Source organism: Rhinolophus sinicus, chromosome 17 (assembly GCF_057876585.1).
Source record: "Rhinolophus sinicus isolate RSI-liver-muscle chromosome 17, RSI-T2T, whole genome shotgun sequence".
NCBI lineage: Eukaryota > Metazoa > Chordata > Mammalia > Chiroptera > Rhinolophidae > Rhinolophus > Rhinolophus sinicus.
Window position 1 is genome coordinate 93,206,162 of NC_142517.1, and position 16,191 is coordinate 93,222,352.

General features: G+C 44.0%; 1 protein-coding gene across 1 annotated transcript; it reads right to left on the bottom strand.

Moving 5' to 3' along the window:
* Positions 1-1,384: 1,384 nt before the first annotated feature.
* Positions 1,385-6,760, bottom strand: LOC148754827 (spermatogenesis-associated protein 31D1-like). Its single transcript, XM_088794361.1, has 5 exons — positions 6,696-6,760; positions 6,068-6,128; positions 2,706-5,132; positions 2,167-2,270; positions 1,385-1,661 (listed from the first exon to the last, which is right to left on the bottom strand). The coding sequence occupies exons 1-5, from the start codon at positions 6,758-6,760 to the stop codon at positions 1,385-1,387; spliced, it is 2,934 nt and encodes a 977-aa protein (XP_088650487.1).
* Between the last annotated feature and the right edge of the window lie 9,431 nt (positions 6,761-16,191).

Consider the following 16,191-nt stretch of genomic DNA (forward strand, 5'->3'; position numbering starts at 1 on the left):
TGCAGGTACATGAATCCATCAAGGCTAGAGTTTATCTATTTCTCAGGAAGGTGATTTCAGAAAGAGTATTCTTCTTGTTTTTGTTTTTTAGCTTAGGAAGGAAATCTCTTTCCACATAAAAAGAAGGGAAAAGGGAAGGAAGAATGTGAAGGTGCTTTTTATTTGAAGTGTTTTGATGAAAATTTCATATCTCATGGCTTCTAGCTCACTTGTGAACAGTGGTCCAGCACATCTGTTGAGCAAGTGGAGATGGCCTAAGTTTTAGTAAAGTGAATGAGATTTGAAAACAGTTTGAGTAGCATGGAGAGAGAACGGACTCAGGAAAATGTGACGTAAGCTCCATTTGTTTTCTTCACATGCTAGTAAGCATGGGATGATTATTTGTGGAATGAATGATCTCCAGATAGTTCTAAGCTGAACTGATTTAGCTATAATTAGATATGAATGTGGGATTTAATCCAGTATTGATCAGTTACTTTTAGGAAGGCATTTCGGGAGAAAGAGCTGAAATATTGCCAAACAGGACGATTATGTGGGAATGGAAGGGGTCCATTTGTAGTGTCGCTTTTTAAGTGTTGGTTATCCAAGACACTATCAAATCTACCTGAGACAGGGAGGAAAACAAGAGCTTAGATTGACAAGTATTGACAGGGCATAAGTGGGAAAATGAAAGAAGTGGGGTTTAAAAATTAACAAGGGGCAGATACGCTGGAAGGATAGGGTCTGAGACCAAAGCAGGGAATGTATTCTGTATTAGTCAAGATGGCACAGGTCTGCCTGGTAATAAGCTCTATTGTGTGGAAGCAACTGCACTGGAATGAAAGTAAAGGACCCTAAGAAGGGATGATGTAAGGTCTGGGAGGCTGAGTTATTGCTGCTCCACCCACATGGATGTCAGAGCCTCCACTGACTTTCAACCCTTCATGCTCCTGCCATGGGCCCCAACCCACCTTGGCCTTCCCAGGGCCTCCACAAAATCGACACTTGTTTTCTGTTCCCCCTCGCTTCGGATATTGCATGCTCAATGGCATAACTTGGGACACGAAGATTCAATGTGGTATTGAGAGAGGGATGTGGTGAACATCGGTTTTTGTTGTTGTTGTTTAGTCTTTTTTGTTTGTTTGTTTTTGCTGTTGTCCTTACAGGATTCATATATCTTGACAGGAAAATGACCTCAAATGCGCTCTGGCAACGCATACCATGTTTGAGTCCTGGTCTGTACAACTGGAGCTTCCTTCCCTTCAGACCATGGTCTAAAGGTGGGTATGTGTGCAGTCTTGGCTAATGAAAGCATTCCATGGAGGTCCATGGTCAGCCCCCAAATATCTGTAACCCTGGCTCTCACCTCTGGTTCATGAGCTATAGGGGTTTTTGGAGAGATGGATTAGGGCTCCACCAGGGCCATGAGGATCAAAGGGGACACGTCCACCCTGAGAGCTGAATGGCACTTGGTAAGGACAAGATCTTGTGTATTTCCCTGTAGCATGGCTGAAGGGAAGGCACCGTGATCACCTTCCCCAAACACAGGGACGCCAAAACTGATGACTTCCCCACAAATATTGTTTTCCCACTCAAACAATATCCCCGTGCCTGTTTGGTCTAAGGCATCGGCATGCTGTGTGGTGCGCTGAGCAGCCTCAAGCAGGGGAGCTTGGAGCAGACTGAGGAAGCGGGGAGCCAGGCAGGCTCACAGTGCGGGGATGATGGGGCATAAACCTTTGTTCCACCGTGAGGTCACTCTTTCCCCTCTCTCTTTCTTCTGATTCTCCCACTCACTCTGGGGCAGGTTTTCCTTACTTTCAGCTTTATTTTACCCTGGAAGGTAGGTGGCTCCCTGGTCAACATTCCTACCACTGAGAGTTAAGTGATGCTATTGTTTGCAAAAAGAAAAAAATAAAAAAAATAAAAATGTCATCAATCCGACAGCCCAAAGAAATACCCAGGGATGGAAACCACATTGCCAAGATGACTTTATAGGAGGGAAACTTCAGTATCAAATTTAAAGGATGTTTCCCCAACACATTAACAAGAGCCATGAGACAGACTTGTAAGCTGCATCAGCGCTGTTCCTGGACCCGACCCCAACCAGCCCAGGAACTACTGGACAACGTCTGCCCCAAACACACCCACTGAGGATTCACCCTCCATGGGATCCTCACCACTGACTCTCCATAGTGATGAAGCCACTGTTTCTTCTTCACTGATGCTTTCTGAAAATGTAACTGTCCCTGACCTTCTTCAGATGTAGAAGGCCTGCCTTCCCCACCGCCCTAAAGGATTTAAAGCATTCCAGGAGGGGGAAGGTGTGGGCTGCTATCCATGGTCACTAAGACTAAGCTAAGAGGCAGGAGACACAGCCCATCTCCTCACACTTCACCAGGGACGAAAGGGCCTTATGGGGACTTGTTATCTATTTCTAGACTAGAGCTGCAGGGGACTGGTCACCTTTCAGAAGCCAAAGGAAGCAAACGATAAGGGCTGGACTAAGTCCTTCCTTTCCCTAAGCACAAGCCCTGAGTGACTCAAAACCCATGTCCTCCACACAGCACACATCAAAAACATCACTGTTACTAGACAGATATTTATTACGAAGAATCAACTCTCATCCCAAGGGAGGAATTACTTGGGGGTGGGAAAATGTTTCCCCTGGAAATTCAGAAACTGGTTTTGTGTGAAAATGATGGACATATCCCCGAAATCTGTGCCTTCGGCAGTGATGAGACAGAAGCTGGAGGCTCCAGGCCAGCTTGACGCCTGTAAGTGGGGTTTGGATGGGATGCAGTCTCCCTGTGAGGCCCGGATTGGGGGTGCTTCTGATGGAATAGCCGCTGCATAAATGCTGCAAATGTCTGGGGTTGTCTGTTCTTGTGTCTTTTCTGTTGAATACTTGGAGAAGTCTGGCCTGAACAGACAGCTTCTTCCTGGCATGAATTCCTATTTGCCATTTTACAGCAGGGAGCCCTGGAGTTGAGAGGAGGCCCCTGGGGGGACCATGCCGGGGACCCTACCTCTGCCGCCTGCTGAGCTTTCCCAAATTTCGCTGGGGAGGGAAGGGGCTCTTGGGGGCAGGGCATGTCTGCTGCATGGCAACACCCCAGCTTCTCCCGTAGGTACCACCCGATGCCTCTCCTGACTTTCTTATCTCTGGTCATCCCAGGCAAGACATATCTACCTTGATCTGGGCCTCTGCTCTGGGCACATGATATGGGGCTGCCCGTGGCCTGGGGATTTTCTTGCATTTTGCCTTCTCTGTTAGGTTGTAGACAAGGAAACAAGCATTTTATTTGCTTCCTGAATGGGATTTCAGGAGCAGACTGCCCCTTCTGTGACGTGGTCTGGGATGATTTGCTTCCCAGCACCTCCTCTAATGCCACGTCCTGAACCTTCTTATTACGCCCCAAACATCGAATTTGGGACGTTCCCAACCCTGGATCGCCTCCACCGAGCACTTCTGATGGGGGGCCTTGAGGACTCAGTCTCTTTTGAGCTTGTAAAATCTTCCTATACCACCTGAAGACCCGCCTAAGTCCGCGAGGCTCCTGCCGCTGCTCCATCCTGACTCCTCGGTCCTCCACATGGACAGGCAGCCCCTGGGAAGCTCCCCCATCCACACTGGAGACACCCTCAGTATGAGTCAGGAGGGCTTCGTCTGTCAAGCTGTCTGATAGACTCACCCTGGGACCATCCAGTTCCTCCTCAGAGCCATACATGAGAGCTTCATCTGAAGAGCTGTCTGAGTCACCCAGAACAGGATCTTCGGGGCCACTCTCTAGGCTGTTTCCCTTATCCTTCCCCGTATCTTCTGCTAGATGTTGCATTTCTGAGCCCCGCTCACAAAAGCTTCTGGGTGGGCTCAATCCTAGATTTAGGGTTTTCCTGCTCTGACCTTTATAAACAGAGATGTATGACCATCCATAATTGCTCTCCGGCTCAGATAACTCTGACAAATCACTCAGAGGCCTCATGAGCGCCCGAGACTCATGGATTCTGCGGGGCAGGCCCCACTGGTGTTGGATGAGCTCCAGTCTATGGTGATGTTCTACAGTTTGGGAAAGCTCATTGCTCAGAGGAAATGCTCCATGAAGGATGGAGTTTGAAACCTGGGCCTGGGAGGGCCGGTGGTAAGCAGAGTTGGGAATGAAAGAACAAAAGTCCTCCTGAGAACCTTGGGCCACAGAGGGTAAACCCCACAGATGCTCTAGTTGGTGGCACAACAGACGCCATCCCAGGTGTTGCATTATAGATGACGTGGGATCATCTGATTCGTTGTTGAGGTGATGGAAGTACCCTCCACAGATGCCAATCTGGGGTATAGGACCAGATGGTACATTTGGGGTTGTGCATTGAAGATGGACTAGAAGTCGCATCTGACTGAGACGTAGGAGCTGGGATTGGGGCAGGGATTGAGGGAAGGGGTGAGGTTGCACCCCAGGCAAGGATGGAAGGAAGGCATTGGAAAGTCCTGGGTATAGCTGGCATGTGGGAACATTTGTGATTCTTCTGAAGGTAAAGTTTGATGAATAGTCACCCAAGACATGCACAGAAAAATGCAAGATCTCACTGGGCAAAGATGGAAAAACCCAGAAAAAACGGATACGTTTCTCCACCCAATGATCCTGCCAGGTCCTAGGACGTGAGGTCTGCTGATAGACATGCCATTCCACTGCTGTGACTTTGTTTCTCCAAAACAGAAGGGCAACTAATGAGTCACGCTTAGCAGAAACTAAGTGTGACACTTTGCGTGAATAATTTAGGTGGTAGTCTGGCCTATGTTGTTTGAGGAACGATATACTTTGCTTCCCCTTTCCCTTCCACCTCAGGAAAGGACTCCTCTTTTGGACTTGTCTCTCAGATAAAGCCATGGTTTCTGGGCTGAGAAACATCAGTTGACCACATCCCATGAGGTTGGATGCGGGATCTCCCGCAAAAGAGGCCTGTAAAGAATAGAGGGCAAGAAACTCTTGCTTGCAATCACATTGTGCCAAGCGGGAAGGGAATGGGTCCCTGGCATGAACTAGTCTACACCAGGAGAAATTTGCAAGAGACAGGCTGGAATGGTCAATGCCTGTGAATGTTGGGACAAAAGTGCACAATGCACCAGGGCTATCTGGAGATGCGGTCTCTGCATCAGGCTTCCATGGGATGGAAATTCACTTAGAGTGAATCACAGTGAAATTGTAGCCTGTTGGTGGTGAAGTACACAGCCCTCGTAGTACCTGATGACAAGCCAATGAACCAGTGGGATTCCTTGTCTGGGACAAATCTGGTAAGGGGTTGGTATCTTGGGGTGCGGGGGTCATTCAGAAAGGTGGTGTTCAGAGTCAGAGGGGCATCTGGTTGGAGAAGAGGAGCAGCTCTTAGAGTGCCATGTGGTGGGGCGACAAGGGGTTGGGGTGGGGAATGGGACACTGGGAATGCAGATTCCAAGGAGGAAAAGGCTGTGGTGGAAAAGAGTGACTCAGTGTTGAAGGTGAAGGAATGTCAGACAAGGGGGTCGTTGGATTAGGAGACAGATTTGGGGGTGACGGTGGGAAAAGGCTCAGGCAGAGGGGCTGGTATTATTTTCCTGGCAGGACTCCTGAGAAGGCGGCGGACAAAGGGAAGGATGACTCAATCACATAATCTGTGGAAGCCAAAGTGGACACTGAGGCAATAGCATCGTCCTGGGCCTCAGGGAATGGTAGACAATTGACCTCAGTGGTTGCATTATTGCTCACCTGACAGAATGGGTATGGACGTAAACACTGATGAAAGCAGGTGGTATCATGACGCCGGTGCAGGGGGCTGCAAGAGACAGGAGGTACAGAGCTACAGCCAGGACCAGAACAGAGAGGAGGCCCTAATGGCCCTGTGGGGGTGGGGCCACCTGAAAGAAGCCTGCTGCCCTTCACATTGCTCCACATCCCTGACTTCACAATACACCCAATAGCACTCACCCCGGGCCTTTATGCCCACCCCCGTTCCTATGGCTACTCCATCCCAAGACTATGGAAGGCTGCACTGAGTCCCTGGAATTGCACAGAACATGCTAAAGAGGGATCACCGAAGGGGAGGGAAGACTACTCACCTTTTGTGGGTTGAAATCAGCCGTGTTTTCTCCTCTCCTGTCCGCTGGTAAAGTCTCCAACCTGGGAAGACAGGAGAGTGAGTTATGTGGGATGAAGGTAGAAGCACAGGTAATATACAGGAGTCCCTCTATGGGAAACCATTGTGATATTAGACTGTGATGCCCCAAGAATCAGCTGATGAAGTGAAATGGTCCGTGTCAATATGAACAAGCTTTCCATGTGTCTGTTGCTTCATTTGTAAATTACATTCAAAAACATTATCTCATTTGATGCTCAAAACCAGTCTGTGAAGCACAGTGGTCAGTGGTTACATCAAAGAGGAATCTCATCACCCCAGAGGTCAAAGCACTTAAAGCCCAGAGACAGAAGTTCTGAGTGTCCATATCTATTGCACAATGTCCCCTGCTCAGGTCCATCACTGCGCATGCCCAGGGAGGGCAGAACAGGGGATCAGAGAAGTGACTAGGTCTCACTGCCTTCCCAGGAGCCTCTCCTCTGATGGCTCTGTTTTCAGACAGGGACTGTATCTAGCAACTAATGGCCTCAGAGGTCATGAACCAGGGACCTCATGGAAAGGACAGAAAGGGCCACCCTTGGAGAGCGCAGGTGAAAGAGGCAGAACCTTACCTTTCCGTGTCCCACCTTTCCTTCTTCTCTTGGCTCTGCCCCGGTGCTGAGAAGAAGAGAATCATTTCTGTCACCTTTCTCCATAGGAAACTTAGACTTTCATGATCCCAGAATCACATGATTCTATTTTAATTACTAGTACTTTGCGTTCCTTCCTTTGATCCATTTTTATGGGTTCAAAATGTTTTCAATTTTCCCTTCTTTGAAAACTCAAGGAAGGTTTTGTCTATGAGGTCCACACTTGGTATTCTCAGTCAGAAGTCCTCTGCTCAAGGAGGGCAGAGAATCTGAGGCCAACAGTCGCATCGCTGCTGCCTCAGATAGGACCCTGTAACGTGGGCAGAGCTCAGGCTCCAGCCTCTGCTCAGAGGCTCTCAGAGGCTCAGCGCTGCCCTCCTGATCAGCCCAACACAGAGGAAGGCTCTGTGGAGTGATGCCTGACATGGGAATATCACTCCTGATGAAGTGCCGGTGAACGCGCTTCTCCTGCAGAGATCCCAAACCCTCTGAATAACCCAAGCCAGGGCCAGGACATCAATGTTTGGGGTTTGATCCTGGAATCAGTCCTCTACCACACGCACATGGTCTGTGAGCTACCAAGGAAACAGTCCCAGCTGAATCTAAGCCCGGTCCTGCCTATTTTCCTAGAAGGATCTTCTATTCTCTCAGACTCCCCACTGCAGGTGTTACTCTCAGCCAGCCCTGCTCATTTTCAAGGGTGGGAGTAGAAATGGGCAAAACACTAAACAAAACCTGTTGGGCCTCCTCGGGGTTCCTTACCTTTGGGATGTTTTTGTTTTCCTGGACGGGTGGTAAAGGTGGAATCTCCACCAGGTAGCACAGGAACAGAAGGAGCGAACACAAACCCCACAGACAAGTGAGGAGAACCTGTAATGGGATAGAGCAGAAGCTCACACAAATTTCAAGAAGGCTATTCAGAAATGCAAACACTTTCCATTGTAGGAAATCCATTATCTGAATCGCCAAGCTGCCTGAGGCAACTGAGCTGTGACAGTGCAGACTCTTGACTTTATTGCCAGGCCTGCCTCCCAGACCATTGAAGAGTCACAAAGGCTTGTGACATAACCCATCTCCCACCCACCAGCAGATCCCTCCACCCATATTGGGCCTCTAGGTCCCTCTGCCCGCAGCTGCCATCCTATTCTCCAATCCATCTTTCATCATATATTTACCCTACAGAAACGTTCTCCTTGTTTCACCTGTAACCCAGATATGACCTGGGTCCCCCTTTACCGTGTGGAGAGCTTGACGTGGGCCTAACCATGTCCACTACCGTGGAAGTCTGAAATACTGCCTGGAATGTATGCTTGTACCCAGACATTTACACTCAGGGTCACATGTATGTCCTCAAATCCATCTTTCCTATACAATGTTTTGCCGTTCGTGAACCCAGGTATATAACTTCAAATTTTGTTATACTTAGTTCTCTGAATGTTCAATAGCAAATTTTAGTTTATTTCAGTTAGCCTTTTCAATCAGAGGGGCTGCCTCAAATAATTAAAATGTATCATTCATTGTTCAACATTCACAAAACTGACTCAGTACAAGATAAATGTAAAGAATTAGACCTTCCAATGATCTTGGGGGTAATTAATGAAGGTTAAACTGCCCAAACACTTTCTGGACATGCTACACACATACACACACACACACACACACTCCCCACTATCACCATACAGGACCACACAGGACAGGTTTAGAATGCGAGGACCTACATGGACACATCGGTATCATTCATAGTCCATAGGTCACATGAGGGTTCGCTCTTGGTGTTGCACATTTATGGGTTTAGACAAATGTATAATGACACGTGTTTCCCCTTATAATCTCAAACAGAGAAAGTTCACTGCCCAGAAAATTTTCTGTTTTATGCCTATTCATACCCCCACCCTCCTTATTCTAGGGAAAACAGTGATGTCTTTACAGTCTCTAGAGTTTTGTTTTCTAGAATGCCATGTAGCTGGATTCACACAGATCATAGCCTTTTCAAATTGGCTTTTTTCTCTTAGTGATACACATTTCAGTTTCCTCCATATCTTTTCATGGCTTAATAGCTCATTTCTTTTTATTGCTGAATAATATTCCATTATCTGGTTGTATCACAGTTGCTTTATCCATTCACCCTGGACATTTTGGTTGCTTCCCAGTTTGGGCAACTATGAATGAATATCTTATAAATTTTATTTATTAAAAAAACATAAAAAAAACTTAGTGAGATATAATTCACATATTATACAATTTACATTTTAAAACTATACAATTCAATGGCTTTTAGTATAATCACAATGGTGTGCATCCATCACCACAATCAATTTTAGAACACGTTCCAGACTCAGAAAGACACTCTGCTCCCTTTAGCCTTCGCCCTTCAAACTTCTTACTTCCCCCCCACCCTAATGACCACTCACCTACTTTCTCTGTACTTTGGTGAATTCTGAACATTTCATACAATGGAATCATACAATATGTGGCCGTTTGCTAGTTGTACCCTCACTGATCAGTTCATGTAATAAACATACTGTGTGAAGGCAGAGCATCATATACGTATGTTTAATATGCTTTCGGTGAACGTACCTAAATAAGCATCAGTTGATTCCTGAAGGAAAACCTCAATGTTCAGAGAGCAAAGGAAGAGTTTACTCAGATGTGGGCTGGGGTGAGATGTACCCAACTGATCAAAGATGCAAAGCAGCAGAACCAGCAACAATAGGGAGACCTCAGCATCCCTAGGCCTGAACGGGGAATGGGAGGGAGGGATCGCCCAAGTCCAGAGAGAGATGGAGCTGAGCTTCTTGTGGACCTGCTGGTGCCTTGGACATCAGCAGGCAGGGTGTCCAAGCAGGGTGCCCAGCTGGTGCACCTGGTACACAGCTGGAACTGAGCAGGACAGAGACAGCTGAGACGCTCCCTGGGATAGGCCAACGGAAAGTATTCAGCCCATGCGTATTGTATATTTCAGTTTCTAAATTCTGGCAGATGTAACTATAATTGAAATATAGAATCCTGAAATTACTTAAAACTGGCAATAAAGTAAAATTTCCCCAGAGTCTCTTGATGAAAACGGAGTTATGTTCCTCAAGGAGAAAAATATTAACCTCAGGCCAATGAAATCAGCCGTAAGTGTATAGAACATAGAATAACATTTGATAAAAATGATTCACCCAAACAAATCTGGAAATAAAAATGCTGAAAATAAAAGCTAAAGAAGCAGTGATCCTATGTCAGATCACAAATGGAGCCCCGAGCCTCAGGCTCACGCCGCCCACACTGACCCGTCTGCATAGACCGTTAAAGTACCATCTCCTCTGACATCTTTGTGAAGATAGGTCCTCGTTGCTACATTTTCTGACGTTTGCCGTCTAAAATCATGATGAAATTATCTCAATTCTTAGGGAAACCGTATGCTTTGTCCAGAATCCTTAGCATTTTTTAATTTAAAAATAACAATAATTTTATCAGAGACCAGAATACGCCCACATGCACAAAAGTAGTATAAAAGTTTTATGGAATATTACAAACCTGTATTACCTACAATACACTCTAATGTTATCTATTCCATTTTGTTTCATTTTCTTACAGGTGTTTGCTGCAAGCACCACAATTATTTCATAATTCACTAATGGGTCAGAATCTGAGTTTGAGAATCACTCTTTCAAAAGTATACATTCCTCCACAAAAGACCCTGAATAGCCAAAACAATGCTAAGAAAAATGAACGATGCTGGCGGTATCATACTCCCTGACTTCAGCGTATGCTAAAGGGTAACAATAATAAAAACAGCACGGTATTGGCAGAAAATCAGACACACAGACAAATGGAATAAAACTGAGTATGCAGAGATAAACCCACATGAATATGAGCAGATAATTTTTGACTAGGACACAAAAGCATACAATGGAGAAAAGACAGCCTCTTCAATAAACAATGCTGGGAGAATTGGATAGCCACGTGCAAAAGAATAAAATAGACTACTATCAGTCACCATGCACCAAAATTAACTCAAAATAAATCAAAGACCTAAACAGAAGACCTGAAACAAGAAACTGCATAGAAGAAAACAGGTACTAAACTTACGGACCTTGGGTTCAAAGAGTATTTTATGCATTTGAGGGCAAAGGCAAGGGAAGTGAAAGCTAAAATGAATGAATGGGACTATATCAAACTGAAAAGCTCTGCACAGCAAAAGAAACCATCGACAAAATAAAGAGGCAACCAACCGAATGGGAAAGGATGTTGCAAACAACGCCTCCGATAAGTGACTAATATCCAAAACATATAAGGAACTCATACAATGCAACAAGTAAAAAACAATCCAATTAAAAAATGGGCAGAGGACCTGAATAGACATTCACCAAAGAGGACATGCAAATGGCCAATAGACATATGAAAAATTGCTCAACATCACTATTCATCAGAGATATGCAAATAAAAACCACAATGAGATATCACCTCACCCCAGTCAGAATGGCGATCTTCAACAAGACAAATAGTAACAAGTGTTGGAGAGGCTGTGGAGAAAAAGGAACCCTCACACACTGTTGGTGGGAATGCAGATTGGTGCAGCTGCTATGGAAGGCAGTGTGGAGGTTCCTCAAAAAATTAAGACTACAATTACCGTGTGACCCAGCCATCCCTCTCCTGGGTATCTACACAAAAAATCTCAAAACATTTATCAGTAAAGATTTATGTGCTCCAATGTTCATTGCAGCTTTATTTACAATGGCCAACACATGGAAACAATCAAAGTGTCCTTTGATAGATGATTGGATAAAGAAGATGTGGTATATATACACAATGGAATACTATTCGGCAGTTAGAAAAGATGAAATAGGACCATTTCCGACAACATGGATGGATCTTGAGATTATTATGCTAAGTGAAAAAAGTCAGACAGAAATAGTCGAGAACCATATGACTTCACTGATATGTGGAATATAAAACTGAAAACAAAAAAAGAAGAAGACAAACAAATGAAGAAACAAGAACTCATAGGCACAGGCAATAGTTTAGTGGTTACCAGAGGATAAGGTGGGCAGGGGTGGTAGATGAGGATAAAGGGGATAAAATATAGGGTGATGGAAAGAGAACTGACTCTGGGTGGTAAATACACAATATGATATATAGATTATGTGTTACAGAGTTGTACACCTGAAACGTATGTAATGTTACTAATCATTGTCAACCCAATAAATTTTAATGAAAGACATTTTTATAAAAAAAAAAAAAAAAAATAATGGAGACATCTAAAAGGACCCAGAAAGCAGTTTAAAGAGACTCCCACTGTCTAGACCTGTGACAATATGAACATAAAAATAAATATTGATTACAGACTATAATTAACAAAATAAAATATAATACCATGTGCTGACCGGAATATAAATGAATGAATGATTGAAAGCTTTCATGAATACAAACACACACACACACACACACACACACACACACACACACAGACACGCACACATGGTGTGACAATTAAGTTCGCGAACTTGTTGCAACAGTGTTGCTAAACTTTTTGATATCAGAGGGATTATTTATTAAGAATTTATACACACTAGACAAACAGTTAACCAACTATACTGTTTGGAAATGCTGAAAAGGCTGCCTGGAAAATTTAGATGACCTGAACTTTTTTCCAACAATCCATGCCTCTTGCATCACGATAATTCACCAGCTCACACGGCACTGTCTGTGAGGGAGGTTTTAGCCAGTAAACAAATAAGTGTATTGGAAGAGCTCCCTACTCACCTGGTCTGGCCCCCAATGACTGTTTTCTTTACCCAAAGATAAAGAAAATGTTGAAAGGAAGACATTTTGATGACATTCAGGATATCATGGATAATACGATGACAGCTCTGATGGCGATTCCAGAAAAAGAGTTCCAAAATTGCTTTGAAGGGTGGACTAGACACTGGCATCAGTGCATAGCTTCCTAAGGGGAGTACTTCGAAGGTCATCATAATGACGATATTCAGCAATGAGGGCTGTGGCACATTTTCTATGATGAGATCGTGAGCTTAATTGTGTGACCTCGTGTGTGTGTGTGTGTGTGTGTGTGTGTGTGTGTGTGTGTGTGTGTGTTCTCTCAAAGTTCCACAAATAGTAATAACAAAGAAAACAAGACAACTTTACAGTATAAAGTTCTGGCAGACAACACTTTAATCAAATGCTTAAATTGAACATCGTTAATAATGGGGTGAATGAAAATCATGAAGGATAAAATAAAAAGTCAGCTCACTTGTGTGCTAATCCTACCAAAGACATATAACCTAAAACTAAGCATGAGGAAACAACAAACAAACCCAAATTTAAAGACATACCACAAATAGCTAGCTTATACTATTTAACACTTATGAAAATCAAGTATCAACTGAGGAACTGGTCCAGACTAAAAGACACTACCTTTTGCTACTCAACTTTTTAATGGTTTTTTTCACCACGTGCATATATTTCCTATTCAAACAATGCATTCATTGAATATTTTACATAAGTAAATACATGCTTTTAAAAATGTGGACAGTCTGACCCAGAAAAGTGTGTTCCATTTCTCAGTACATACTCTAGAGAAGCACTTGAACGTAAGCACAGGGAGGCAGGTAGAAAGATGTTCACAGCAGCACTGTCTGTAATAATGAAAAGTAGGACAGAGACATGCAGCAATCTGAGCGGGCTGACTATCCATTTACAGAAATACCATACAGCGGTTAAAAGGCATCAGAGGCATCTATATGTGCTGCTATATGTAGGTGGACAGGATACCTGTGGAACACGAGAAGAATGCTGCAGACAATGTGTACAACATACCTTTTTATGTAACATCAATAAATGAACCATACATAGTCCAGGTCAATGCACAGCACAGGATGTATCCCAAACAGGTATAGTGATCATAGTGTTTACTTCCTAGGAAGGCGTGATCAGTGGGAGTCTTTATTTTTACCTTTATTTTGTAATTGTTTTAATGTTTCAATTACAGTTGACATAGAGTATTATATAAGCTTCAGGTGTATAACATAGTGATTAGACATCTAGATACCTTAGGAAGTGATCACCCTGATAAGGCTAGTACCCATCTGACACCGTTCATAGTTATTACAATATTAGTGACTATATTCGCTACGCTGTGCCTTACATCCCCACGACTAGTTTTATAAAGGACAATTCATTCTTCTTAATCCCTTTCAGCTGTTTCACCAACCCCATCCCCAATCCCCTCCCATCTGGCAACCAAAAATTTGTTCTCTGTATCTGAGTTTGTCTCTGTTTTGTTTGTCCATTTATTTGGTTTAGATTTCACATCTATGTGAAATCGTATGGCATTTGTCTTTCACTGTCTGACTTATTTCACTTAGCGTAATACTCTCTAGGTCCATCCATGTTGTCACAAATGGAAAGATTTCATTCTATTTTAGGGGTGAGGAATATTCCATTATATATCTGCACCACTTTTCCCTTATCCATTCATCTAGCCATCGATGCGTGGGTTACTTTTATATCTTAGCTATTGTAAATAATGCTGCAATGAACATAGTGCTGCGTATTTATTTTTGAATTAATGTTTGTATTTTCCATGGATAAATACCCAGAATTAGAATGGCTGGGTCATATGGTAGTTTTATTTCTAACTTTTAGTGGAATCTCCACACTGTGGTCTGTAGTGAAAGCCCCAATCTACATTCCACCAACATTTCACAAGGGTTCCCTCTTCTCCACATGGTTGCCAACACTTATTTGTTGACTTTTTGATAATAGCCATTCTCACAGGTGTGAGGTCATATCTCATTGTTGTTTCGACTTGCATTTCCCTGATGATTAGTAACATTGAACGTCTTTTCATATGTCTGTTAGTTATCAGTATGTCTGGGATATTTAATCTTAATGGGGATGTTTGAATTTTGACTTAGATCATGTGAACTTATATGATTTAATATAATTAAAAATTACATTTAAAACTACACCTCCTGATCTTTTTTTTTTTTTATTAAATTTATTGGGGTGACAATTGTTAGTAAAATTACATAGATTTCAGGTGTACAATTCTGTATTACATCATCTATAAATCCCATTGTGTGTTCATCACCCAGAGATACACCTCCTGATCTTAAAGGTCTCACAATCCATTTTGTGGGGTGTAGTGGACGGTGAGAACTTTACGATTGCTCTGCCCAGCATATCTGTCCATCTCATTATGGAGAAGATGACAGGCTACGTGGGAAGTGAAGAGGGAGGAGCACAGAATGGCTCTTGTGTCCAGGAGCTGCTACTGATACTGGGGAGATAAGAGGAAGAGACGGTTGAGGGCAGAACAGATAATTGGTTACATTTGGGAGATTGTGTGTTGAGAATGTTTAGAAAGTATTTGGTTTTGTTGGCTTGAAACTCAGGACTAGGCCTTAAATAGCTAAACACAGGGTGGATAACTTGTCTAAGGAGGACTGGAGAGAGAGGAGTATATTCAGCCCACGACAAAATCCTGACTTCAGTAGACATCTAGGAAAAGCTTTATGGTGTTTGGCAAATATGGTAAGCAAAATATTGAAGTTTAAAAAAAATTAGAAACTACCCAAATGTCAAAAAAAGTAAAATGTAATATTCTACCAGTTCTAAGATGTCATCATTAAAACAAAAATACAACGTAAAATTTGTGACATGTAGTCAAAGCAGTACTTAGAGAAAAACTGATAGCACTGAATTCATCTATTGGGAAAGAAAGATTTATGATCTCTAGGGACTCTGGTTTACTTACCTGATTGATATCTGTGTTTCCAAAGTCCTGGCAAACACAGATTCCTGTTTAGACAGGTCAGTGACAGAAGGAGGAGCCCCACCCCCACAGGAAGACAAGGATGGGGACACCTGGGAAGTGAGCTGGAGCTCGGCCACGGTGCAGTGAGGCTCCTCAGACAGAGGACGTGGTGTGCATCATGGGAAGGGATTGCTGCCTCAGGCAGCTGTGCACTGACTGCACATTCTAGGCTAGAGTCCCAGGCCCACATCACAGAGCTGTGGCACAGACACCAAAGGTTCTTGAGGGTTGGGAAGGGGACGCCTTAAGGGATATGAACCTGTGTCCCTTCTGCCCATCCTCCAGCCCAGCAGATCGGTCCATCCCTCCAGGTCTCTTTAGCTCGCTCCAGCCAATGTCCATATCCGCCCATTCGCCATGCCACATATTGTATTTATCTCAGTGGAGTTTTCTATTTATTCAGCCTGTTACCCAGATAAACCTGAGACCCTTTTACTGCCTGGTGAGCTCCGTTTGGACCCCACATCCTCTTTGAAAGCCTGCTGTGCCCGTGGATTTGTACTCCCAAATTCTACTCTGTCCTCAACAATAGCTTCCACTTCTCCATGATGGGTGTTTACCTGTATGAACCCAGGAATATACTCAGCAACAGCCCCATCCCCACATCCCCCCCAAAAAATCCATATTCACCAAAGAGCGTGAGAGCAGAGTGGCCTGCAGTGAGGAACA